The sequence below is a fragment of the Seriola dumerili genome, unplaced genomic scaffold (assembly GCF_002260705.1).
Source record: "Seriola dumerili isolate Sdu_G_001 unplaced genomic scaffold, Sdu_1.0 BDQW01000161.1, whole genome shotgun sequence".
Lineage (NCBI taxonomy): Eukaryota > Metazoa > Chordata > Actinopteri > Carangiformes > Carangidae > Seriola > Seriola dumerili.
This window is the reverse complement of record NW_019174416.1, coordinates 4,612,133-4,638,887: the sequence shown is the minus strand read 5'-3', so window position 1 is coordinate 4,638,887 and position 26,755 is coordinate 4,612,133. Positions and strand designations below refer to the sequence as shown.

General features: G+C 41.3%; 2 protein-coding genes across 3 annotated transcripts; one reads left to right on the top strand and one right to left on the bottom strand.

Annotated features, from left to right (window-relative positions):
- Positions 1-328: 328 nt before the first annotated feature.
- pou3f4 (POU class 3 homeobox 4) lies at positions 329-2,501 on the top strand. Its single transcript, XM_022751727.1, has one exon. The coding sequence runs from the start codon at positions 335-337 to the stop codon at positions 1,421-1,423; it is 1,089 nt and encodes a 362-aa protein (XP_022607448.1). The 5' UTR covers positions 329-334; the 3' UTR covers positions 1,424-2,501.
- A 7,811-nt stretch (positions 2,502-10,312) lies between these two features.
- Positions 10,313-26,689, bottom strand: rps6ka6 (ribosomal protein S6 kinase A6). 2 transcript variants are annotated; one of them, XM_022751725.1, is made up of 22 exons: positions 26,408-26,689; positions 23,722-23,781; positions 23,518-23,634; positions 23,346-23,427; positions 23,139-23,219; positions 22,607-22,686; positions 21,764-21,870; positions 20,664-20,701; positions 20,203-20,345; positions 20,011-20,081; positions 19,813-19,901; positions 19,450-19,514; positions 18,824-18,926; positions 18,521-18,645; positions 17,444-17,566; positions 16,285-16,374; positions 16,038-16,196; positions 15,792-15,953; positions 15,571-15,647; positions 15,135-15,252; positions 14,667-14,807; positions 10,313-11,630 (listed from the first exon to the last, which is right to left on the bottom strand). In XM_022751725.1, exons 1-22 carry the CDS (start codon positions 26,432-26,434, stop codon positions 11,505-11,507), a joined length of 2,184 nt encoding a protein of 727 aa, XP_022607446.1. In that variant the 5' UTR covers positions 26,435-26,689; the 3' UTR covers positions 10,313-11,504. The 2 variants fall into 2 exon arrangements, with proteins under 2 accessions (XP_022607446.1, XP_022607447.1); XM_022751726.1 differs by lacking the exon at positions 26,408-26,689 and adding an exon at positions 25,902-25,963.
- Positions 26,690-26,755: the final 66 nt, after the last annotated feature.

Genomic DNA, 26,755 nt, shown 5'->3' with positions numbered 1-26,755 from the left:
TAAATCAGTTGGAAACTTTAATTAATAAACAGGAACTGCGCTCCACGCGCACATCGTTCCACAGCCAGACCCACTGGACCAGCACTCCGACTCACTTCCGGTTCGACTGGCTGTAACCCTTTCCTACCCGCAGCTCTGCTTCCAGAGGCGGCGGTTCGGGTATCTGCGCCGTCATTGGTGGAAACGCGCCGTCACTGCGTCTCCGTCGGTCTGTGAGTGGTGGTGGAGGCTGTCAGTCAGCGTTAGGCTGCTGCCGAGACTCCAGAGAGAGGGAGATGTCAGAGGCTGAACTGCTCCCTCCCTTCAGTAGCACTAGTGGGGTTCAGCAGCCAGCATGGCCACAGCTGCCTCCAGCCCCTACACCCTGCTCAGCTCCAGTCCCATGATCCACCCGGACAGCCAGGCCATGCAGCCTGCTAGCCCCTACAGAGGACACCAGAAACTCCTCCAGAGTGACTACCTGCAGAGCGTCCAGAGCAACGGACACCCCCTCGGGCACCAGTGGGCGAGCAGCCTGTCGGAGGGCAGCCCCTGGTCGGCCTCCATGGAGCAGCAGGACGTCAAACCAGGCCGAGAGGACCTGCAGCTCGGCATCATCCATCACCGCTCCCCGCACGTAGCGCATCACTCCCCTCATCACAACAACCATGGCAACCACCCGGGAGCTTGGGGAACTCCGGTGTCCCACAACTCCTCCATCACCAGCGGGCAGCAGATCAACATCTACTCCCAGACGGGCTTCACTGTCAACGGCATGCTGGACCACGGTGGGCTCACACCTCCACCCAACCCGCAGGGCCAAGGCATGCACCCGGGCCTCAGGGACACACTCAGCCCCGAGCACAGCGACCTCGGCGGGCACCACTGCCACGACCACTCCGACGAGGAGACGCCGACTTCGGACGAGCTGGAGCACTTTGCCAAGCAGTTCAAACAGCGGAGGATCAAGCTGGGCTTTACGCAGGCGGACGTGGGTTTGGCTCTGGGCACTCTGTACGGTAACGTCTTTTCCCAAACCACCATCTGCAGGTTCGAGGCTCTGCAGCTGAGCTTTAAAAACATGTGCAAACTAAAGCCGCTGCTGAACAAGTGGCTGGAGGAGGCAGACTCGTCCACAGGCAGCTCTAGCAGTATAGACAAGATAGCAGCTCAGGGGAGGAAGAGGAAGAAGAGGACGTCCATCGAGGTCAGCGTGAAGGGGGTTCTGGAGACGCACTTTCTCAAGTGTCCCAAACCCTCCGCGCAGGAGATCACTTCGCTCGCGGACACGCTGCAGCTGGAGAAGGAGGTGGTGCGCGTGTGGTTCTGCAACCGGAGGCAGAAGGAGAAGCGCATGACGCCGCCGGGAGAACCGCCGCCGCACGAGGGACCCTATTCTCACAGCGGGAGCGCGGGAGACGCCTCCTCGTGTCATGATCTCTGACCGAAGCACCGGGAGGAATCCCCCGGCACAGACTCTCGAGCGCACGGGGCGCGCGGTGGCACCTTCCAACCGCCGTGCCTGTCCCGGTACAGACTCCTCCAGATGCCTCCAGCACTGACAGACGACAATAACAATAACAGAGATACCCGTTCAGCCTTCGTCATTTTCTAACTGTCATGAGGGCATTATTCTATAGCGGCATATCAAACGTCACATTTCAGATCACTTTTGGAGCCCGACAAATTATTTTCTACATCACGGATATAAATACAAAATGTGCCTAATAACCTGCCAGCGCCTTTGGTTTGTGTCACCATTTCTCATCAGCTCGATAATAATGATAGGGTGGGACTGATGATGGTTTTGTTTTGTTTTGTTTGGGCTTTGCCTCTGTTGTATGATCAGTGGAGTGAAACTGATAATAATATCACTTTTCTTAATTGATTTGTTGCAGCACCAGAGGCCATTTTACAGTCCACCTCACGCTTCCCTCGGGCTTATACAATGCTTTAGTTCTCAACATATTTACATTCATTATTTTGTAACATACTCGTAGCAGATCTGTAATTATTTTTGCATATGCAAATATAGGCCCTCATTCCAGTTGTAGAGGTATTGCTACCAACATAATAGCACTTGGAGGATTTTTTTTTTTGATTCAATTCCTCCCCTATGGCCTGTAGCTCGTGAAGCCACACACAGTTAGAGCTATTTATAAATCCATTTATTTGATTTCAATCATCTTCGACCATATAAACTGTGTGGACTCTGAAACAGAGCCGAGAATAGAAAGAGGGGTTGACTGACGCTATACACCTGCCTATAATTTTATTGTACGTTCAGTATCAAAATTTTATAATCTTAAATACTCCTGTTATTTGGTTTATTTCTTAAGTATTTTTTCGAATATTGTACAGTTTTATATATTACCCTTTTGAAGTCATTAATTTAAACAAATGCTCTTAGTTATTCATGCACTTAATTAGCAATGTAAAAAAAACAAAAAAAAACAAACAAACAATATTTTCAGTAAGATTGAACTGTTTCGGCGGTTTTATTCCAAATTTCGATGACAGCTCAAGTGATTATTTATTTTCAGTATAAAGCTTGTATTATGTTTTGAAATAAACTATGTATGTTGTAATAAACAATTTCTTGCTACAACTGCTTACTGTCCAAAACAGAATTCAACTTCTGATGAATAAATATTGAAGATTTAGAATTTGGAAATAGACTTTAAAATATTATTATTATTATTATTATTGTTATCATTATTATTATTATTATAATTATTATTTTTATCATTATTATTATTATTAATTGTGAAAGCAATAATCAAAATGTAGAATTAAATTTCTCGATTCAATACTCTATTTAAATTTTTGCATAATTTGAAGATCCTGTANGCCACACACAGTTAGAGCTATTTATAAATCCATTTATTTGATTTCAATCATCTTCGACCATATAAACTGTGTGGACTCTGAAACAGAGCCGAGAATAGAAAGAGGGGTTGACTGACGCTATACACCTGCCTATAATTTTATTGTACGTTCAGTATCAAAATTTTATAATCTTAAATACTCCTGTTATTTGGTTTATTTCTTAAGTATTTTTTCGAATATTGTACAGTTTTATATATTACCCTTTTGAAGTCATTAATTTAAACAAATGCTCTTAGTTATTCATGCACTTAATTAGCAATGTAAAAAAAAAAAAAAAAAACAAACAAACAATATTTTCAGTAAGATTGAACTGTTTCGGCGGTTTTATTCCAAATTTCGATGACAGCTCAAGTGATTATTTATTTTCAGTATAAAGCTTGTATTATGTTTTGAAATAAACTATGTATGTTGTAATAAACAATTTCTTGCTACAACTGCTTACTGTCCAAAACAGAATTCAACTTCTGATGAATAAATATTGAAGATTTAGAATTTGGAAATAGACTTTAAAATATTATTATTATTATTATTATTGTTATCATTATTATTATTATTATAATTATTATTTTTATCATTATTATTATTATTAATTGTGAAAGCAATAATCAAAATGTAGAATTAAATTTCTCGATTCAATACTCTATTTAAATTTTTGCATAATTTGAAGATCCTGTACTGAGTAATGGTTCAATCTAAATTTATGACTTGTAGAAATCGTATTTCATAGAAATATGATTGTCCATTCACATATCTGTACGCACAAATACAACTATGACTAAGCAGCATAACCTTCACTCAGTTTCAATGTCATGTCAAAAGGCAACTTCTCCAACTTTTTCCGTGTCACTAACAGCTGTAAAATATCCAGTGGTTCAACAGGACCCTGGCTGCAGGTCTGCAGGCTCCACAGATCACAGCAAACTGAGACGCTTTCTCCAGCAGTTCCACTAAAATGTTATTGTCCGGGCCCTCTGCCCTCCTCAATCAGACATGCGTGATTTATCGCCTGGGCTGCTGGGCCTGACACAAACACAATGACAAACACACACACACACACACACACACACACACACACACACACACACACACACACATACACACAATCAGAAGCAGATGAATCTCATTTCAAAGACTACAGCTGCGTATAATTGGCCATGCAAGGGCAAAATAGAGCTATATTTCTTAAAATAAATAAATAAATAAATAAAAAAATCATAATGCCTAAAAATAATTTAGGGACGGTTTTGGAAATAAGTAGGCCTATAGATGCAGCACTGCTTAAATGATTCAAAAATAGAGCTGGAGAGGGAGAGTGAAGGAGGGAGAGGAGAAGAGGAGAGGCGGAAGGGTGCTATAGGCCTTGCCTTGAAATGGAGAGCCTGACTGGAATACTAATGCGTTTGAATTTATGCATCTCCTCAGTCTGCAGCCCTGAGAGGGGGGTGGGGGAGACAGAAAGAGAGTGAGAGAGAGAGAGAGAGAGAGAGAGAGAAAAGGGTGTGAGGGTGGAGGTGAAAGGGGGCGGTTATGTAGAAGAAGAGAAAAGTAAAACCATGGCTGATTGATTCCATCCATCTATTTTAGTTCGAAATAATCCCTGATTTCTGGGGGGAAAAAATGACCCTGGATGGTGGAGTAGCAGCCAGCAGCCGAGCAAACAAGCAGAGCAAGCCAAGCACTGCAGTATCCTCCACCTCATACTGCTCCAGTGTGGAGCTCCAGCACAGAAACCTCTGGTAGCACCATCCAAATATGACTTTAAAGAGTAACTGATGCCTCCACATACATAACTCACCAGTGAAGAAATGATTGACTCGGGAACATGTGAGAAAATCATAACAGGTGCAAGATGAAAGCATATTTCAGAGGTATTAAATGATGAACTTCAGGTAATTATTTTCCCAAAATGCTTGAGGTTGGATGACTCGACGTTGCACTTCAGCAGATAATTGAGCCTCTGAATCAGATGTTGAGTAAGTGCGGACTGATCATCAGACAGGACAGCGACAATAGAGGAGCAGAAGTATAGTGACTGGTGTAGGGGCAGTGTGGAGGATGAGCAGGAGTTGTTTACTGGCAGGGGATAATGGGACCAGCTGACTCACACCTTTTTTTTCTCATAACTGCATCTCATCTCAAGCCTTCTGTTCTCCTTTAATCTCGTCTGTATCCTGTTTCAAAGACTTTGGTTGAAAGTTAAGAAGTCAGAAGTGTAAAAAACATGGTCAAAGTTCTTCTAAATAAATTGTTTTCCAAAAGCTTTTATTAATAGTGTTATTTTTCCCCGAGCTTTTTAAAAAATCTTTGAAAGTGAATAAAACACATTAGGATTAAAGAGCGGTAACTTTAAAGCACGGTTGCAAAAAAAAAAAATTCTGGGAAAGCAGATAAAAAGTTTATGAGGCGCTGATGTAGTGTTTGCAGTAAAACTGGCGTGATAGGGGGTCAGAGAGAGGACATTCAACATCACATTTCTCTTTAATTAGATATGGGGAAAGCACAGAGCTGCAGTTTAGTTGCACTACGGAGAACACAGACAGGAACACAGCAGCAGCCCACATGAGACGGGAGTAATGAATATCGGCTGCTAGTCGGCCACATGGTTGTATGACTTCACCGATTCTGTCTATTCCCTTGCATTAAGTGTATACAATGACCCTTTCTACGGGACTCCTTTATCTTCTACTGAGTCTCACTTCCAACAAAAGATAAAGTCGTATATGTATTTTCATACCTCTCTATCAGGCCACTTTAGATCCTTGTCTCCAGACTGGTTGTCCCATTACAACTTACGGTCTTTAAAGCATTGGATCCCAACCTTTCCAGCTTGTGACCCCTTAAAACAATTATTATCTCAGATGACCCCCATAACTGGCTGCATACTGTACTTCAAAAATGATTTTCATCCTTGTTTTGTTTGAGCACAGCTAAGAAAAATAATCTCCCCACCTCTCTCTGAATTTTCTGGCCTCTCCTGGGGGTCCCGACCCTCAGGTTGGTAATCACTTATTCACACATCTTATTCTGTGTTACACTTGTTGTAAGTGAGTTTTTAAATAAGAAAACAATGGAAAAGACAAAATAAAATATTTGTAAATGACTGAAATAAACACAAAAAAAATCTCCAAAATAATAGCAGAATCATTTATTTAATATGTGAACAAATAAAAGTGAGGAAAATATTTTCTTTCAAAAGAGACATGATAATATTAGCAATAAGAGTATAGCTCATAATGCAACTGAATAAAAAAATAATGCTATCTTTTTTTATGGTTGGCATATTTTTGAAGTAATATTTTCCCACTTGTGTGTGATACATCCAGAAAATTATAATTTCGAAGAAGATATTCTTTGAGATTTCCCAAAATGTCAAAATATTTTCTTGTCGTAGCCAAACTTCCTCATAAAGAAGCTTATTTTTAGAAAGCAAAATTACTGCACTTCCAGGAGTCAATGTACTAGAGAAGCACAGTGAGCAGATCAAATATGCAGGTAAAAAATGAATCAGAGAGGTGGATCAGGCACATCGGCCTCTGCTGTAGCCAACATACATGAGCAGACTCACAGCATGTTCTGTTGAGGGATATCTAAGTCTTGAAAAAAAATGTCCCAAAATCAGAGCATTGCCAGACTTTTAAAAAGCAAAACCTTCTCACTGACTCTCAATGGTTAAGAAACTGTTGTTTTCTGGACACACTGTCAGCCTCAGGGAATGAGTGAGGCTTTCATTTGCTTTGGAACGACAGATTTTTGCTGTTTTCACACCACAAATTGCCTGTTTTGAATTGCATAAACAGCATTTTTTGGCAATGCTTTTCACACTTGTTGCAGCGGGATTTACACACTGATTCATCACATCGTCCGTGTGTTTGTGCTCGTACTGTAGTTGCCGGTTGGAAAAAATACGTGCAGGACAACTCATCTCTTACTACTGCAGGGCGCTGACACAACTTCAAAGTGAAGGTGACCAAACCTGATAACTGATCACTGGGGGGCAGAGGGACCACTGTTGGTAATGATAGTGTACTGCAGAGCAGCTGTAACTGAGGAATGGGAGGGATTGTTGAAGAAGAGAGAAGACGGAAGAATCTGCAATACGATTAACTGCGTAACCTAAAATCAATTTCACATCCTCAGTTCTGGCATCCCCTGACAGGGCTGGGCAGCTTCAGTGCAGTTTGTAGGGTGGGGGTTGGGTGGCGTAAGACATACATCCAGGCACCAGTCTATAAGAATAATCAAGAATAGAAAAATAGAGTCTACTTCCCTGTTGCCACTGGTAAAAAGAAAAATTGTTTTATAATTTAGATTTTTTTTTTTACATCTCCTTAGATCAGTGCAGCCTTTCAGAACCCTGCTATCTCCATTTTTTTTTTTTTACATTCAGTCACTGACAAAGAATTAAGTGAAAATGGTGTCAGTAGAACAGCTGCCTCTGAGATCTTATTGTTCCTCTCTGTCGAGGCTGTGGCATTCATGTCTTTGCAATTACTTTGACAATTAAAACCATATTAAGGTTGTGCAGTGTGATAGCTCCATTAAGGAGTGCATGAGCACCCACAGTTGAGTGAGTGACACCCACAGTTTGTTATTTTTTTGATGTGATGTTATGTGGTCATACATGGCTGCACAGGTGCAGCTGAAAGGTCTCATGTCCAAAACTACAGAGCCAAGTAGCACGTTCTGTGTTTAAAGAGGGGCTTTCGTCATCCCACTGGCCCTGCCAGCATGTCTTTTAAACAACACACACACACACACACACGCACGAATTAGTGGTATATGTGAGAGGAGAAAGGCCTGTTTATGGCACTGCGAGAGTAAATCACTGTGTCTGATATCTTCATTTGAGACAGAGGGCTGATCACTGCTCGTCCTGCTTGTTCCACATTAACTCATTATCACACACGCTCACTCCATTAATTCTCTTGCTTTTATTAGCAGCAAGAGCGGAGACACACGCACACACACACACACACACACACACACACACACACACAGACACACTCACACAGTGGACCGATGACAAGCCCTGTCTCTACCTCATCTGACAGCTAATGGCTTCATTAGGAGCACCGTGTTAATTGGCTGACTTTGGGGAGACGCTTGTTAATGAGGATAAATAGATTCACACCTGAGCGGGGCGCTACCCAGCCACAGCAGCACTGTGAGAACTCTGCATGACAAGCAAATGTGCACCGCAAATATGACTGCAACACTTTATTTGGGAGCGTAAGTCAACGCGACAGACCCCTATCCAGTTCTACTTCCTCCCAGCCCAAACACAGTTGTGTTTTCCTTGCCAGGCAGACTTATTAGCCGAGTGGTTGATTAGCACCAGGAGGCCAAAACAAAGAGCAGTATGTCAAAGCAATTAGCCCCACTGTTTACCTCTCAGCTCCCAGGCTGACTGCAAAATGCATCTAATCCAGGAGAGAGAGGGAGAGGAAGAGGAGGACATGGAGGCAGCTCAGACAGTTGCAGAAAAAGGACAACAGCTGGTCCATAGGCCAGAGAGTGTGTGTGTGTGTGTTTCTGTGTGTGCATTGATGGGAGCAGTCCTAGTGCCTCAATCCATCTGCTTTCCTTGCCTAGATCTCCATCCTCTGCTGTCTGGTCATGACAGCTCTCACACACACACACACACACACACACACACACACACACACACACACACACACACACACACACACACACACACACACACACACACACTTCTCTTTACACACCACTGGTTAGAGCAGCTCATATTCTCAGGGGAGCGGGGGGTTGGACAGACAAAATGGAAGCAGGCGAGACTGATCATTTACATAAGGGCAGGACACAGACCCATAGAGGGACGCTGTGTGTTCACCCACCTGGTAACTTCTCATGCACTGGACAGTGTTACCACCTAGTGGTGGCTGATATGCTTTGCATGTCATTTAGGTTTGGAAGGGGAGGAAACAAAGGGAAATGAGAGCACTTTGGATGTGGCCATAACTCTAAAGGGTTGTTTCAAATTAACAAAAAACATACTTTCTCAATTAATCCGAGTCAAGATCTAGCCATCAAAATAGTTTGGCTACACTAATCAATATTTTTATATCAATAACTGATCAAATGACTAACCATTGTGGAAGGGATCACGCATAGTGACAAACCTAGAGATAATTATCACCTCACTCTGCATTTCTCCACAGCTTTATTATATTTTAGTATCTTTCAGCTCGTTTAGATTTTACGACCCGCAGTTTTACTGTTTTGGTTCACTCTCATCAGCGTTGTTTCCAGGAGCAGCAGGCAGCCGTTTTCAGTTAAAAAAAAAATAAAGGAACGATGAGCAGCTAAAGAACCAAGATTTTCCTTCAGGAATTGGTGGAAAGAGTGAATGTAACATACAACTTACATTTGTCAGGTGGCCAGAAACATGACTCCAAATTAATGATGGTGTTGCTCTGTGTCTTCTGGATCTGTCAGCAAACATACTGACCTTACTACCTTGATAAGATGACAGTTTGTCAGTGTGAAGAATCTATTCCTGCAGCTTTAATTTACCAAGGTTGTTAACACATCCATCTCTGACTCTGACTGAAAAGAAAACAGAAAACAGACAACAATGAACAGAGCAAGTCATGGCTCAACTTTTTCTTCTGGGTGAAAGGGAACCCAGTACAGTGCAGATGCTTGCTTCAGTGAATTTAAGTGTTACAGGTGTTACATTATCTTGATTGTTTAACAACGACTTTCAAATACGATATTTCCTCTCACGTGGCATTTGGCCGACCAATGTTAGAAATATGATCACTCAGTCAGTCAGTCAGTCACCAATTTAGAGCTGGCCCCCACTGTTGTGGTCCAGCCAAACAGGTAAAAGACTAACTAAGCCACCAGACACACAAAAGAATGCTAACATGAAATAGAAACTCTATATTGATGTCAAAACATATCTCTACAACAACTAATCCTCCATTGTTTCACTGCTCATGACTGAGCACCAGTGTTTGCTAACATTAGATCATATATGACATTTTATTTTGGTAATTAAATGACAAGCTAACACTGGAAATGAAAGGGCGTGCCATCAGCTAGCTAACCTCAGATAGCTAGCTAACTGTAACTTAGGGATAAAGTTAGAAACCAGCTAACATTAGCATCCATCCGTAAGATACTTGACAATGTAAGTCAGAAACATTTTAAAGTTTTTCTCTTTTAGAAAGTAAAACAGAGATACCACCCCCTACCTCCACAAAAATCAATGGACACCCTGTGTTATCCTGTAACATAAGATGTTTAACTAATGGTCAGGCTCTAATTATTCTGCAAAAGTTGCCTGTTGCCTTGTTGTCAACTTTAATGAGCATTTTCAATTTATCATGAATGACAGACAGAAGTCTGAGGTGTATTTTTGGCAGAACAAACCAGCTCAGACCAGTCAATGCATGTCAATAATGATCTTTAATGTCAATATATACAGAACTTGAAAGAAAAATAGAATCTTAAAAATCAAATGAAATAAATACAATATCATACAATTTCCACAATGTCTTTTTGAAGAGATATCCATGGAAATTTTTTTTTATTTATTTTTTTTTTTATTTCAGCCTCTCTGGTTTGACGGGGTGCGTCCCGTCCCCCCCAGAGAAATCCCCACAGCTCCCCCACATGCTCTTCATCTTCATAATCTTCATTTTATATATATATATCTATATATCTATATATAGATATATATATTTATATTTATATATTTTTTGCAAACTAGAATTTCTGTTATCGTTACCACATTGTTTCACCTTCGAACTATAGACATAGCTTTTGTCCATCTGCAGCTTATTTTACCTCTTTTGATACATTGTTAGCATCACAAAGTAACGTGAGTCAGATGGTGAATTTTAAGGGAAAAGAAATACAGGTTGTGTCCATACATGCATTTATGTTACCAAAAGTGCTGGCAGATGATATTGATCCTGAGGGACGTTTTAATCTGCCACAAGCAGAATCATATCTTTTTATTTTTCAGCGCAAACAGTCTTACAGTGTCTCTCAGTCAATATTATCGTCCAACACTCTCACACATAAACCATAACTTCACTTTAAAGAAAAGAAGTTAAGAGAGCAAAAGCAAACAAGGGAAGGAGAGAGAACTGAGGAGGAGGAAGAGGATGGCAGAGCGCAGATGAAGAGCAGTGGGGGGGCACAGTTTACCGAAGCAGCTTTGAATCAGCCAATCACAGTGAAGGAGAACATCAGCTGGTGCGTTTCTTCCCCACACGAGGAAGAAAGAATGAAAGGCGAGGAGGGCAAGTGCATATGAAAGCTGTGGAAATAAATACAAGTCTGTCTCCCCAGCAGTAACAGATATGTGAGTTTCCCCTCTTCCTCTTCAGCTGACTTCTTCACAATGCAACCTTGTCCAGTGTGTGCGTGCATGTCAGGTGGGTGTGAGTGCATATGTCGGGTGTGTAAAATAAATAGGTTAAAAAGGGAGACAGTAGGTCTGACTGGCCAGGACTTCGGTCTGTGTGAGTGCGCGCGCATCTGCGTTTGCGTATGAGAGTCCGACTGAGAGTGAGGTCAAAACTGGAGGATGAGTGGTGTGTGTGTCTGTGTGTGTGTCTGTGTGTGTGTGTGTGTGTGTGTGTGTGTGTGTGTGTGTCTGTCTACATGTCTGTCGATGTGAGCTTCTTCATGCTGCGTCTCTGCGCTAGACTGGACGCTGCCACGGGCTCCAACACCGGCTGACTTGTTTTCTGGCTTAGCGCTGAATAGGTGGCCGCCATGGCTCCCTGGAAAATGACGACAACACGGACACTTGGATTTAACTTTTAATGATAGTAATAATAAAGTCTATTTATATAGCACTTATTAAAATCAGAGATTACTAATTGCTTCACAAGGAGAAAATAACAAAACAACAAACGCATGCAGACCAATTACTCTAAAATAAATATATAAATAAAGTGAGACAGAGACACAAATAAGCAATGTAAGAACATGTGAAAAAACTGTAAAACTACCAACAAGTTTCTGTCTGAGCACCTCAGACTACATGCAGGTTGATAGTTGATTATTAATTCAGAAATATTCTTTCCTAGAACTTTTAACATAGATATAGCTCTCCAACTACAATATCTCTACATTACCGGCTTGTTGATGTGCCTGTTTAGCGGGAGGCAGATCAGCTCATGCTAATGAACAAATCTGTGGTGCAACTGACAATTAATTTAATTTGTGACTAATTTACTGATTATTTCCTCAAATAAATAGAAGAAAATAGAGAAACATGTCAATCAACTTTTCCAAAGCCCCAGGTAACATATTCAAATTTTTATGCTTTGTGTGACCAACAGTACAAATCTCAAATATATTCAGTATACTGTCATTTGACACAAAAAAGCAGTAAATCCTCAAACCATATCTGAGGGGCTGGAACCAGAAGATATTCAGCATTTGGCTTGAAAATGACTCAAAGCGACTGATCTATAGCTGCGATTTTCTGTTGATTGACAGTCAATTCAATCAATTAATCAACTAATTGTTCCAGTTCTACTTGATGAGTTAAACAGATTCTGGGTGAGTTACTTCAAAGTCCAGCTCATTCAATACTGTTTTATGTTACATTTGTTTATGCTAGAACCACCCACTTATCTAGAGATGAATCCGAAACATGTCATGCATTATTTTATTTTTTTAAATCTGCAGAGTGGGAGCAGCATTAAGACTCATCACAGTGAAGGGCTTTGAACAAGTGCAGATACAACTTAAAAAGCAGAAACATTTCTTACATAATCAAACTTCCAAGCAATGACTAAAGGCAACATTGCAGGCCGTCAAGTTCAAAGAGGTTCAGTTACAATTAATAAGATACATGCTCTGGAGGCATCCTAGTGGTGTGGGGCTTAAGAGGCCGATCGTGTAATCGCAACATCTCTCTCTCCACACATTTCCTGTCATCTCCTCATGGCCTAATAAAAAGGCATAAATGTCTATAAAAAAAATACAAAAATACAAAGGTACATGCTTGACATAGTCAGTCTCGACAGAAAAAAGTGCCACATTGATGAGACTTCCAGGAAGAGACTAACAAAGTCGCCACATGTGCGCAAACACCTCATGACAGCAGAGGTGTCCAGAGGGGCACTTCAGTATAAACCATTTGTCAGGCCTTGACTCACATGTGGGAGAGGGGAGAAGAGCAGGAATAGATTGCTGACAGAAGAGGGATTCATGACTAAGAGTGAGTCAACACTCATTAACACTAAAATTGGGACTGAGGAGTGGAAAAACAATCTGCAGTCATTGTTTTGCTGATAGAAAAGTAAAGTTTAATGGAACCAGTTCGAGTCCACTGAACCATTGATCTTTCTGGATGCTGAAAATCTTTTAATAAACCCTCAACTATCAATAGAGCTTTTCTTAGATGTCAGAAATGAACACTGTTCCCAACCAGGGTCATCCTATCCCTGGGTAACACGCAATGTCACAACACAGGCATTAAAATTGTTCCATAGACTTGATAGTGACATTCCTCTTGCTGCCAGGCCTCAGAAATAACAGAGGAGTGTGTGGGTGAGGTGGAACAGGTTTTTCACTGCAGGAGAACTCTACAGGAACGTGTGGTGTGGGCCAAGATCTTTTCTAATCTCTAGCTGAATCTTTGCCTTGAACAATCAAGGTATTTCTATGACTGGTTATGGTTAACCAAAGCCAGAATTAAGACAGGAGTCTGCCCTGTCGGCTGGTACGGTACATGAATAAACATCTATACAGAACATGTACATGGATAGACCTATATAATGGCACCAAGGAAGATTTGAGACTCAGGTTGTTAAGGAGGTGAAGAGGGAACTGAGTCATAAACTGAAGCTCTCAATTCACTGTTGATCTTTATTCCAACCTTCACCTATGATCACAGGCTTTGGGTTGTATCTGAAAGAACAAGATCAGAGATAGAAGCAGATTCCCGTGCAGGGTGGCTGACCTCTCTCTGCATGACTCGGTGAAGGGTTCAGCAGTTTGAGAGTGCCTCTGTATACAGCTGCAGCTCCCAGAGATAAAGAGAGGTCAACTTGGGTGGTACAAGCAATCGGTAACGATGCTCCCTAGACAACCTCTCTCTCTGGAGGGGGGCTGAGAATAACTGTCTGGGAGAAAACACCAGAATGTAACGGGGCTTTATAATTGGAGAGGTATGTTAATGTGATGTGTGCTTATGTTTTTATATTGGCTCCAATTGAATTGTCCTTTCTTTTTTTGATGCAGTTTTGTCATGAACTCTTCCTCTTTCCATGTTGGAATATAAAAACAAATAAAAACAGCACATACGCACACAAACGAAAATGAGTCACCAATTTTAAAAAGTGAACAATGCAACGCCCATTTTTGGTGTCAGTTGCCCAGCAACAGTGTTCCCACTACTTAAACTACTTGAACTTTAAGGTTATTAGGTGCTCGTCTTCCCGTGTCAAAAATAACGACCTCATGAGTTTTATTTGAAGGAAGCATCTGACCAGGTCAAGCAGCAAGATAAGAGAAAAGAATGGACACATCTGCTGTGTTGAGTCTGGTCTTAGTAATAGCTGAGATCAGAGGTGGATGAATCATTGCACAGACACTGACAGGGTATGTCATCAGGTAGAGGCGTTTTGACCCTCTTCTGGTGTGTGGGATGGTGTAGATCTAAGCTGAGAAACGCCGAGTAAAGTATCATTGCCCTCAAGGCCAGCACATGCATCGAGGTGCTACTAACCTTTAAATTCTCCTACATGGTAACAAATGGTTCTGCGTGTTTCAGTCTGTAAGTTAGCAGGATATACGCTTACCTTGACGAGGTGTGGTGCATCATGGCGTGTGAGCTGGAAGTGTGGGAGCGCATCTCTGCAGGTGATCCAGGAATGCTTTAGAACCTGCTCTGCTGTGTATCGCTGGTGAGGGTCCACATGGAGCATATGGGACAGCAGGTCCTGGAACATACAAAACACAAAGTATAAAGGTCTGTAAACTATACTATAAACTATAATGGTTTATTTATTTAATGTGGTTCTATAGACAGGACTTGCTCATTTTTCATTGATAAACTGAATGTGTCTCAACACACACACAAAAAAAAAGGTGGTATCTTTGTTGTTCAATCATCTGTTCAGTTTTACAACATCCATCCACGTTTATGAAGCACTTTCAAAAACAAGTGTGCAAAGTTCTTCATAAAAATTAATTAATTAGTATTAGACTTTGAAAATTCACTTCAAACACACACCACCAGTGTGAGGCGACAGTGTCTGTGCGCATACCTTTGAGGTGTCTGATACAGTATCCCAGTTACCACCTGTCAAAGAGAACTTTCCAGAACCTATTCGGAGTAGAATCTCCTCAGGTGTGTCGTTTGGCCCATTAGCAAACGGCGTGTACCTGACGGGGAGGTAAAAGGAGAGGTTAGGGAAACACATAATCACATCAATCACATTCATGAATACAACTATCGGAAATTGTAGTGGGAGGGGGGTGGGGAAAGTTTCATCCACTGCAGTCTGTGCAAGCTAAATGTCCATAATAACATCAACAGCACAAGAGAAGTAAGTGACAAGAGCACTAATGTGTCACCCCTATTTTGAGCTCCATCTTTGCAAGGCATCAGACTGACTAAGAAATTTGGACACCACACGATTAATCATTCCCACCCACATTTAAGCCAAATTACCCAGCAGTTGCTTCTGAGTGCAGCCTTACCCTGCCAGCATTGTATACAGTAGAACTCCAAGACTCCATATATCACAGGCTGCATCATAACCTTGACGCATTAGTACCTAGACACACACAAACAAAGAAAGACGCACCATCAGGGACTCGTCCTTTCTGCTGTTGTATATCTTTTTCCATATCTCTGAATTGTATCTTCCACGTGACAACCTCTTGTTTACTTTTGGTTTCTATAATTTTTCCTCTCTCACCTCTGGTGCCACAAAGTTGGCGGTGTAACAGGGGGTGAGGAGGAGGCCGTTGCCCCCCCGAAGCTGCTTGGCGAATCCAAAGTCACAGATCCTGATAGAGTCAGGATTCCCCGAGTCATCCATATACAGGATGTTACTGGGCTTCAGGTCTCGGTGTACCACCTGTGGAGAAGAACAAGAAAATATTAAGAAAAGGGATCTTTGAATTTCACTTTTGCTTGTACATGTGCAGAAGTGTTTCCTCACCCCTTGGCAGTGGAGGTAGTCAACAGTCTTGGTGATGGTGTAGAGCACAGCACTGGCCTCTCTCTCTGAGAAAAACTTCTGCCTGAGGATCTTATCCAGCAGCTCTCCTCCCTTCATCAGCTCTGTCACCACGTAAACATACCTGCCCTCATCATACACCTGACACACAGATACAAAGGCAACCTGTCACTATGTTGACAAACTCCTTCATGCCTTATTTTTGAAAGCTCACACAAATGTTACTGACGTCTTTCAGAGTGATGATGTTGGGATGCTGTCCGTATCGCATCAGGATCTCGATCTCTTCAGAGGGGTCCCTCTTACTTTTGTCTATAATCTGCGGCAAGTGGAAACACAGATAACAGTAGTTGATGTACTGACTGAGTCAAACAAAAAATCATCCTACTGTGTATTTAAAAATCTAAACAATCTCAGATATTTATTTATAGCAACTCATTGCCCTAACAAAGTTTGGAGATGTTGCTGAAATATGGGCTCAGAAGGTGAACTTGTGCTGCCCTCTCCTGGTGTATCAGTATCACTAATCACATTCAACATGAGCACTTCATTTCCAGCAGTTTCACATACACCAAGGTTTAGAAACCTCCTATATGAACCCACATTCTAGAGACAGCAATACATGAAAATTGCACATCCTCACTATAACCATCAAATTTAATTCAGTTAGTGATTCAGTTCCCTAAGAAAAAAAAAAAGTCATGGTGCTTTGTTAAAGCTGACCTAATGTATAGAGTGTAGTGGTAACAAAGTTACTCAGTTGCATGGCGAGTATTGTTTGATACGACATTAATAACATACATAATATGTGTAACAGTTAGAGAGATTAGATGTCTTACATGTAGGGCAGCAGTGTGCTTGCTCATTCCTTATTATCCTCTGCTGATGTGCTTTTGAGCAAGGCAATTTACAGCGCTTTCATATCAAATCAGCGTTTGTCTAATTACCAGTTTCCGACTTGTAAGCAGTGTTCACGTCAACATCAAAGTCTTAACTACAACTGGGATTCTCTCAATTTTCTGAAAGCTCAAATTTCACTGACTTGGTGCTTCACAAAATGTAAGTGTTTGAACCTCAAACAAACAAGGATACGGCTCATTTCAGTCAAAGTCTGACATTGAAAGTTATTGAAACTAATCATATAGTTGAAAATAGTCTTATATTATAAATGCACAGTATTTTAACCTTCATTAGACCAACTCTGCAATCACACATCATACATTTACTGGGTCTTTAAAAGGGTGCAACTGCATGTAACTGTATGTGTGTGAAGCAGGATGCTGGCTTAACTTTGTTATTGATGCTTCAACACTGGATGTTGAGAAGGTTTTAATTTACAATTAAAATTAATTAAACCATTAATTACAATTGTTTTTGTATCTGGTTACCTTCACAGCATAGTCCATGGCAGAGACTCGGTGTACACAGCGTTTACAAATGGAGTAAGAGCCGACCCCTATGTCTTCCTGCAGCTCGTACAGATCAGAGAACTTGGCTGAGCCCCCGTGCATCTGGAAACAACAAGATTTGAACTGTTACTTTTCCATTAATAAAATGCATTACAATGTGTTTCATTAAAGACGGACACTTCTGTCCTTCCCCAACCATGTCTCAACATTATTCTCATGTGACATAATTTACCACATGCCACAACAATCCTTGGCTGGTCCATACAGGTCAACAAAGTGTGTTGTATGTCAGAGATCCCACATCCGCTTGTTTTAACACACACTCACAAATATACCGGAGTGGAATTAAAGTGATAATGTTAATATATATTCAGCAATCAAGCTGTCATAGCAGATATGGCTCCCTATTCACACGTTGCACCACAGCAAAAAAATCTGTTCTTAAAGCAACTTGAGAATGTGTGTTTGTACTGAGTGTTTGTAGAGGACAGTGTGTGTGGTGTCAGTCTGCAGTAGAACACAACAACCATTAAAGGATAATTCTAGATAATTTTGCACCTAAACTGATTTCTCTAAATTCCTGATCCCACTTTCACCTCACTGTACAGAACTTTTAAGTTTTGCAGTGATGCTGTGAATATTGTCAAAACGAAAGAAAATCTACTGATTCTTCAGAACATTAGCAACCAGTCGACTCAGAAGGGATGTGTTTCAGCACTGCTAGAAAAGCACTAAATGGATTATTAAAGTTATAATGTTGTGATAATTGTTCAGGCACATTTACAGATGTGCTAACTACAGTGTTAGCTCACATTCAACAGTGAGTAAAACTCCACAATAAAGCGGTAGACATTTCTAATCAGCATCATGTTGCAAAATGGCAAAAACATGAAGACTATTTGAGATTAATGGAATTAATCTTTAACTTTTAGTATGTGCAATTAGGTTCATTCAAAAGATGAGGAGAAAAAAATGTACGTTAGTTAATGTGGTAATAATTAACCTGTGTAAATTGTGATAGAGGGCACATACAAAGTATAGATAATGCGTGTTCACCTGAACTATAGGGAGTATGCTGAGCAGTGGGGAGCTCTTGTTCTCATCCATAGGGGTTGGAGCAACAAAACTGAAGCCTTTGAAGAGCTGGTGGGCGTTAGCGCTGGGCGGGATACCTGGGGAGTCTAAATATACAAAGATAATTCATAATATAGACAGATGAACAAACAAACACCCACTAAATTTTGGAGTTGTAGTCAGGGCTCAGTTGCAGTTTCCATGGCTGCAGGAGCGGCTGTTGCTTTTAAGCTGAAGAACATGTGAACAGAACATGTGTGTATGCGTGTGTAGGTGTTGATTTACCTTTAGGTGTTTTAGCGGTGAACTCTGGGTCAAAGCAGAACGTGTCATCTGGTTTTCCTGCTGCAGGCTTGAATGGGGGCTGGAGCTCTCTCCTGTACAGTTTCTGAAGAAAATTCAGGTACACACACACACACACACACACACACACACACACACACACACACACAACACACCAACATTGATTTCACACAGACACACCCACACACACACACACACACACACACACACACATATTAGAAAGCAAACCCCACCACAGGCTGTTTGGAGTGTGTGAACTTGTGTGGAAGAGAAGCCAAGACCCCTCCCAGATTAACCCCCTCCAATCTCTCTACAGCTCAGTCCAGCCAATAGCATCCTGCTGGCTCTTAAACACTCACACAGGGCTATTAGTGCACGCACAGTGAGAGCTGGCCCTCTGCCCAGACACACACACACACACACACACACACACTCACTCATAGCTGGCATGGCCAAGACTGATGGCCAGAAGTCACCAAGCCAACCGTTTGCTAGGTGTGAATCCTCAACAGAAGCTGGGAGAGTTACATGTACGTGTATGTGTCGGTCAGTGAGAAATGAGAGGGAGAGGTGTGTGTGGGCGTGTGTGAGAGTGTGTGTGTGCTCACATTCCAGTCGATGGTGGAAAAGAAAGCGTGGCGTTTGATCTCCTCCACTCCATCGGGCCCGGCCCCTATAGACACAGATCACTCTGGTTCAGTTAACCTGGCACGCTCGTCTTCATTGTTTTCAGAGGATCAACACATTCACACATTCTCCTCTCGGTGGTGTTCAGCATGTGATTTAAGTGGATGCCAACATGTTAACAAGCTCAAGCTAAGCGAGTGGTGCAATGTGAGGATCAGCGCACCTCATTTTCTTTCATTCTAACAGGTCTACACACACACACACACACACACACACACACACACACACACACACACACACACACACACACACACACACACACACAGAGCTGTAATGTATCTTACCTAGTCTGTTAGCAGGGTTACGTTTAAACAGCATTCTCAGCAAACTCTGGGCTTCCAAACTGAGGAACTGGGGCATTCCCAACTTAGCTCTGGGAAGGAGAGAACAGCAAGAGGTTGGATTGTAAGGAATCATCACTTCATGTACATATTGAGCCTTAAGCTTGGAGTGCCTCAATCACGCAGTACATATCGACTCACTTGAGAATCATATTCATGGTCTCATTGCGGTCTTTCCCTTGGAATGGTAATGTCCCTGTAAGCATCTCAAACTGTAAATACACAGGGAAAGAAAAGGATAATCAACACGACTGTTTTCTAATCACTTCATATTAATGTCAAAGCAAAAAAAGATGAGCCAGTGTGTGTGTAAATTTGTTTGAACTTGTGTACCATAAGTACTCCCAGAGACCACCAGTCTGCACTCTGTGTGTGTCCTCTCCTGTTGACCACCTCAGGGGCCATATACTCCACCGTACCACAGAAGGAATACGCCTTCTTATCAGCATCTACTGACTCTTTACTCAAGCCAAAGTCTTCACAACAGCAATGCAAAGCAATGTGGTGAGTTACACAGTTGACTGAACAGTCACAGCCTCATCCAGTAATTACACCATCCAGAATAATTATTCTTTTAAAAGACACATAAAAATAGCTACTGAGGAAAGTCAGTCTAAGGACAGAAAAGGGGTCATAAATCTATTATCTAATGTCAAAAATACAAATTTAATATGAGACAGTTTAATTACAGGTTATTAAATACATCAAACTATTCAGTTACACTTTGGAATAAAAAAAAGCCAAACATTACATTTGTATTACAGTAATTTAGCATGCATTAGTTGCAAACTTACCTGTTAACTTTATGTGTCCAGCTTCATCAAGTAAGATGCTGAAAGACACAAACAGTGTTTCCACAGAGGTGAGTTTCAAACATGAGTTAGCAATACTACAGTGGCAGTATTTAAATCATCTCATTCCTTTGTTTTCCACTTGAATAAACTCTGCTCTAAGATTTGAACACTGAAGGGTTTTGGGTCTTATTCTGGAGTTGAGGATTTTTCAAAGTTTCAAGTACAAAATTCGACAGATCAGAGCACTGGGTTCAAAGCCACACGGAACATATCTGGTCAAAGACTGTGGACTCATTCAGGTGGACAAAAGTGAACAATGTGACAGCTGATATGTGTGTGGATGTGTGTGTACATGCTTAGTGAAGTTATCGGCAGATATGGCTTAGCAGGCACAGGTAGAGCGATAAGGTGTAAATGGAGGTGTTTACTCCCTGATCTTTGTGTCTTAAGAACAGTCAAAGGCTCAAACAAAACAACTTTTAACTTTGACTTCAGCAATGAAGAAATAAAAAGTAATTTGTGGAAATCAATCATTGGAAAGGTTTTTCTTAATTCATTATTTGAAAAGTAAGTCCTGTCAGCTAACATTTGTTGAAAAACAATTAAATTTCTCTTGATATCATCTTGTAAACCTACATTTATATTTTAAGCATTTAAGTGATATGTAAATTATCTTATGGCAGAATTCATATAATGCCATTTCATCATAGTCGGTGTGATAGAGGAGGGGGCTGAATATAAATGTGTTGAAGATTCAAAATTAATCTCTAAATAAAAAAATGATAGAAACATTTAACATTTTAAATGTTAATTATCATCAGTAAGAAACAATAAGTAATGTCTTTTAACCAGCTCTACCTACTGTTGTTATGAGTAGACCAGAGGACAGAATGGTGTTTTGAAAACATGGCAGGTGATGATGGTCAGAGCCAAACAGACAAACATCATCAGTGGTTTTGTACTTGTGAGAACACGTTTGTAATGAACCAAAAGCAAACTACAGCTGTGCAGGTTCTTTCTGTGTAGGGGGGTGACGTGGGCGTGGTGCTGGCTTAGAGTGTGAAAGGTCAAAAGGTGGAGGTGAGGTCTAGGATTCATACTTCTCTGGCTTGAGATCTCTGTAAACTATGCCCAGGTTGTGCAGGTGGTCGAGGGCCAGGGCCAGCTCTGCAAGGTAGAATTTCACATCTTCCTCTGTAAACATAACCTGATAAGAACTGGACACATTTACTCTCTGAACTCAGAAGAGAAGAGAAATTCAGCAGCAAAAGGAAAAAAAAACATAACTTCAGTATTAAGCTTCAGTTACCACAAACAGAGAAAACAGAATATTATTATTGTCACAATATCAACATTTCAAATAGGTTACATGATTCAGCAAGCTGTTGATTTGACATTGCCAGCAGCTATCGCTTTGGTTCTGAGACAAGCTTTCAACACAAGGTTTGTCTAGAGAACAATCACACATTGTCTGAGTTCCCTGAAAGCATTTGAAAAGAGCTGATCTGAGCCTCTAACTGACAAGCCACTGATGATCCAAAAGCGAATAAGGATTCCAAGAGAAGCACTCGTGTTTCCATGAGGAATTTAAGTCACAATTCGAATAAAAAACAAACAGAAAACAGGAGAGACAAATGACTTGGCTGTACTTATGCTCTTATAAAATAAATAAAATACTCTTGCATGATAAATTTGCACCTGTTCCATTTGTAGCTGTCATTTGAACTGTTCCTGAGGGTTTATAAATGAACTTTGATGCATATGTTAGTTCTGATTTTCACAAATATGTTTAAAAACACTTGGGGTAAAAAAAGATCAATAAATTCCTGAATGAAAAGAACAAGCTGTACTTTTCTTTTCAGGGAGAACAAAATAACAGACAGAAAAAGGTACAAATAAGCTAAAAGTATAATGAGATGTCAGGCAACAGAACGTCAGCTTACCTCTTTGGATAAGCGAGTGAATACATCCCCTCCCCTGAGAAAGTCCAGTATTAAATACAGTTTCCCTTCTGTCTGAAAGGCTGAGAAGACAAGGAAACAAATCATTTATCCACAAGCGAAAAAATATTCTTAATTTAACATAATATTCACATGTTTGGGCTACAAGTTGGTACATGTAAACACTGTAACCCACTCAGAATAGCTACAGCTTGCTGATATTAACATTGATGGTACTGATAGGATATCAGAATAAAAGTAGACATTAGCTTGATCCCTTGTTTCATTGTTTTTATGTCTATTGTGGAGATCTTGTCTGTTAAAAACTGAAATATAATAAATGGGGCTGTTCAGTAACTGTAAATAACTGATGATAACTGTGTAATAACACTCAAAATATCGTGATGTAAACAATTATGTTTCTGATTGGAACATGAAGATGAACAAATCTGCACGATCGCATATAATATCGCTTATATATATATATATATATATAATCATCTGCATACTACATAAATCCCAGTGTTTCTCTTACCGTAGTGCAATTTCACTATGAAGGGATGATTGACTTCCACTAAAATGTCTCTTTCCATCTTAGTGCGAACTCTGTCCCTGACTGGAGAGATAAAACAGCGAGGGGGACAGCATGAGAGAGAAATTCAACGCATGGGACAGAACACAGTGGGTGACTGGCACTGTGGTGTTTTGTGTGGATGTATATTCAAAAACAAAGTTGCGATACCTTTCAAAGATGCCTTTTTTAGAACTTTCATTGCATATAACTGACCAGCATCTGGACCCACAATCTTCCTGACAAGAAATACCTGAGAGAGCAAGAGAAATTTTAGAGAGATAAAAACGCCTACGATCGCACTGACGAAAACACTGGATTGGTGTGTGCTGCGTTTCCTCACCTTGCCAAAAGAGCCCTGGCCGAGGACTTTGAGCAGTTCAAACTGAGATGGATCAGCTTTCTCACAGCCCTCTTTCACATGGTGGGTGATAGGAATCTCCTTATATGTCCCGTCATCCTACACAAACAGTATCAGTATGAGACCACCACGCAATATTGCAGGTGTGTGCAAACATACACAGATCTCAAGCCAATCATTACTTACACAGTGTGAGAAAGATTCTCCCTCCTCCATGGGCTCGTCCATGATCTGATGTCCATTGACCTGCAGTCAAACCCACAAATTTCAGAGGAGTCGGCAACAGTAGACACTTCCACAAAGCTTGTTCATCCTTGTTTTCAGCTGAGCAGGACTATGACTGCAGCTGCTGCACGCCCACATGTATGATGGAAGATTCAACAGATGAAATCGATGAGTCACATGCAATAACAGTGCGCTTTCACTTCTCCAACTGAAGCTCTGTTTGTTGTCAAACAGTATGGAGTCCATACTTTAAGCCTGTCCAGCTGTCCAGCTCTCATCCTGTCCCTATAAAGCCCCTCATTATTAGCATTCTAGCTTAATCCCCAGCCATGGCAAAAACAACATGTCTGACTGGCTCTGGGAGGCTGATGTTTGCTAGGGCTGCAGTCAGCATTCAGCCTCTTGAGGACAAACTAGGGTCTGGTTCTTTTGGGGATTGGCTGATAGCGATGGCAAGATGCTTTTTAAATGACCACAGAAAGGCATGCTTTGTTCTAATCAGAGCCACATTCAGGAACCTGTCTTATAGCTCTCTTCTGTTTATTTAAATAGCCAAACACTGTAATGATATTGTCAGCAGAGGAATGTCAGATATCTCAAGTAAATCTGACAATAAACTGACCACTATAACATTATCCAGGTCTGCACATTTCAGTTCTGTGCTGAAGCTCAGCCTGCATGATGTATTCAGTCCAGTGTGTTTGTGTGCGTTGAATTCCATCAAGCCTCTGAAGAGGGGGGATGAGTCATAGCACTACGCAAGCCCACTCAGTGGGTGGAGCCACCACCATACACTCATGTACATCCACAGAACAGAGGCCAACAAACCACTTTCCGATATCTTAGTGCGATATAATAACAGTAACAACATAAACATTCAAAGCAGTCAAGATATACACTCCAAAGCAAGACATAACACAGACAATTATCAAAATGTAAGCCTTGGTGCATCTGTGAAGTATTAACATCTAGGCAAGCCAAAGCCAGGGCAGTGCTTGTGTCATAATTCACACATATATTTTCACTCCCACCTTTGCTGTGGCTCATCGTGGCTTGTAACAGAGTGCAGCCTACACTCACAGCACAACCAGGCGAGCCTTTTTCAGCCTTTTGAAAAGATGTCTGACAGCCATACACAACATCATCTCACAAGCTACTGATACTGGCGTACAAGGCTTTGATTAAACATCATCTTCAAAGTTAAAAACTTATACAAAGTAGATTAAGCAGCCAGCACCACCGCAAGTCCAGTTTAAGTGCTTAAGCTTGATGTTTACTTCTGTGCTTCTGTTATCTTGGCAGCTTTCAAACGTGCAGCATTCAGTGAACACTAGATTAAAGTGCTTATTTGCAGCAAGAGATTAAAAAAAAATTTTTAAAGAGTAATATTAAGAGCATAAGAGTGTATATTGTTCAGTATTACCATGCCGCTCACATTAATTGAGGTCCTTCAACAGATTGGCAAAAATATAAAGAATCCAGTGGCACAGTTCTCCAGAAGTATAACAAGAGGAGAGTTCAGTTCAACAAAGAATAGACCAGGTCAGAAGTGTATGGTGCAACAGCTCTCTGCTGGCTTTAAAACAGTCACGGCAGTCAGACACACAGTTTGGACTGTAGGTGTGAAAGACTGCAAAGAATCTCAGAGATGGAGAGGTTTAGGATGTCAGATTGGCTTAGCTGCACACAAAAAAAAAAAAACACCTCACCATGGGGCCTGTGCAAAAGCACACTGAACCTTTCCACAGTTGTCACAAGACAACATTTTGACAAGTCTTTAAAAAGTATCACTGGTTTCACTAAAGGTCTGAAGGTGGTGAGTTAGCCTTTGATTAATACATTAGTTTACATTCCAGTAAGAGCTCCATGGTGTTGTATTTGAGCCTGTATGTTTGTATCTAGTGGTGATATATATTCATTACTTCACTTTACTAATGTAGTTAATATACTAACAGCTGTGTAGATGAATAGTTTTATCAAATTATAAGTTACTACGTAGCTTACAAACTGAAGTTATGACTAATAACAGCATCACTTGTGCTGTGACAAGCCAGCCCTCAGTTGTGTAGACGTCTGACCAAATTTTACCCAGCTAGAGTTTAAGTTTGACTAAATTTAACGTAACTGAAATATTTGATTACCTTACTATAGATACATGAGTCCTTTGCCAGACGACGCTTATCAGCTCTTCATTAACTAGACGGTGGAGGCTGAACAAAAAAGAAACTTGTCTCCAACTTTCAAGCCTGCAAGCTGTCAGCTAGCAAGCTAACTACGTGCTAATGCTATACACGCTAAGCTAGCTATGAAGCAAAGTCCTCTTGAGAAGTGTAAATAGCAACAAAAGCCAAGAGGAGGCCATTTGTCATAGGATAAAGAGCCCGCCCTCTCTGCGGAATACTGACCAGCGGAGAAAACCCGGACAAGCAGCTATCAAACTAATAGAGCCGGGCAGTGCAACAAAAATAAACACCTAACCAGCTGTTAGCATTAGCTAGCGTGTTAGCATGCATCACGGTGCGCTGCAGGTCGTGACGCGAATTTAAGCTCTACCCAGCCTCGCAGGGCAAGCTAACTTAACGGGACAGCACAAACCAAAACCAGTGTTAAGCAAATTAATATGCAAAACACGCATTTGTCAACTCACCTCACTACTAACGCTGTTTACCTCCATCTTGTGCCAGGATTCCTCTCTAAGTCTAAGGCATCATAGTCCGCCTAGACCCCCGCTCCACGTTGCATGGCTTCCCCTCTGTGGAAGTCCGGCTGTTCTGCTTTGATGATCAGACGCAAGCTGTGCGGCTGCGGGATGGGATCAGGATGGGATCGGGGGGTCGGTGCGGGGAATAGCCGATGCTGATGACTGGACCATAAGCTCGCCGAGAGCACCGCTACCCTGCCATAGATGCGAATATGGCGGCTACCGTGGTACCTGATCGTCAGTGAATGAGACTTTATTGACGTATTTATGACGCAATTCAGTTAAGGATTTCCC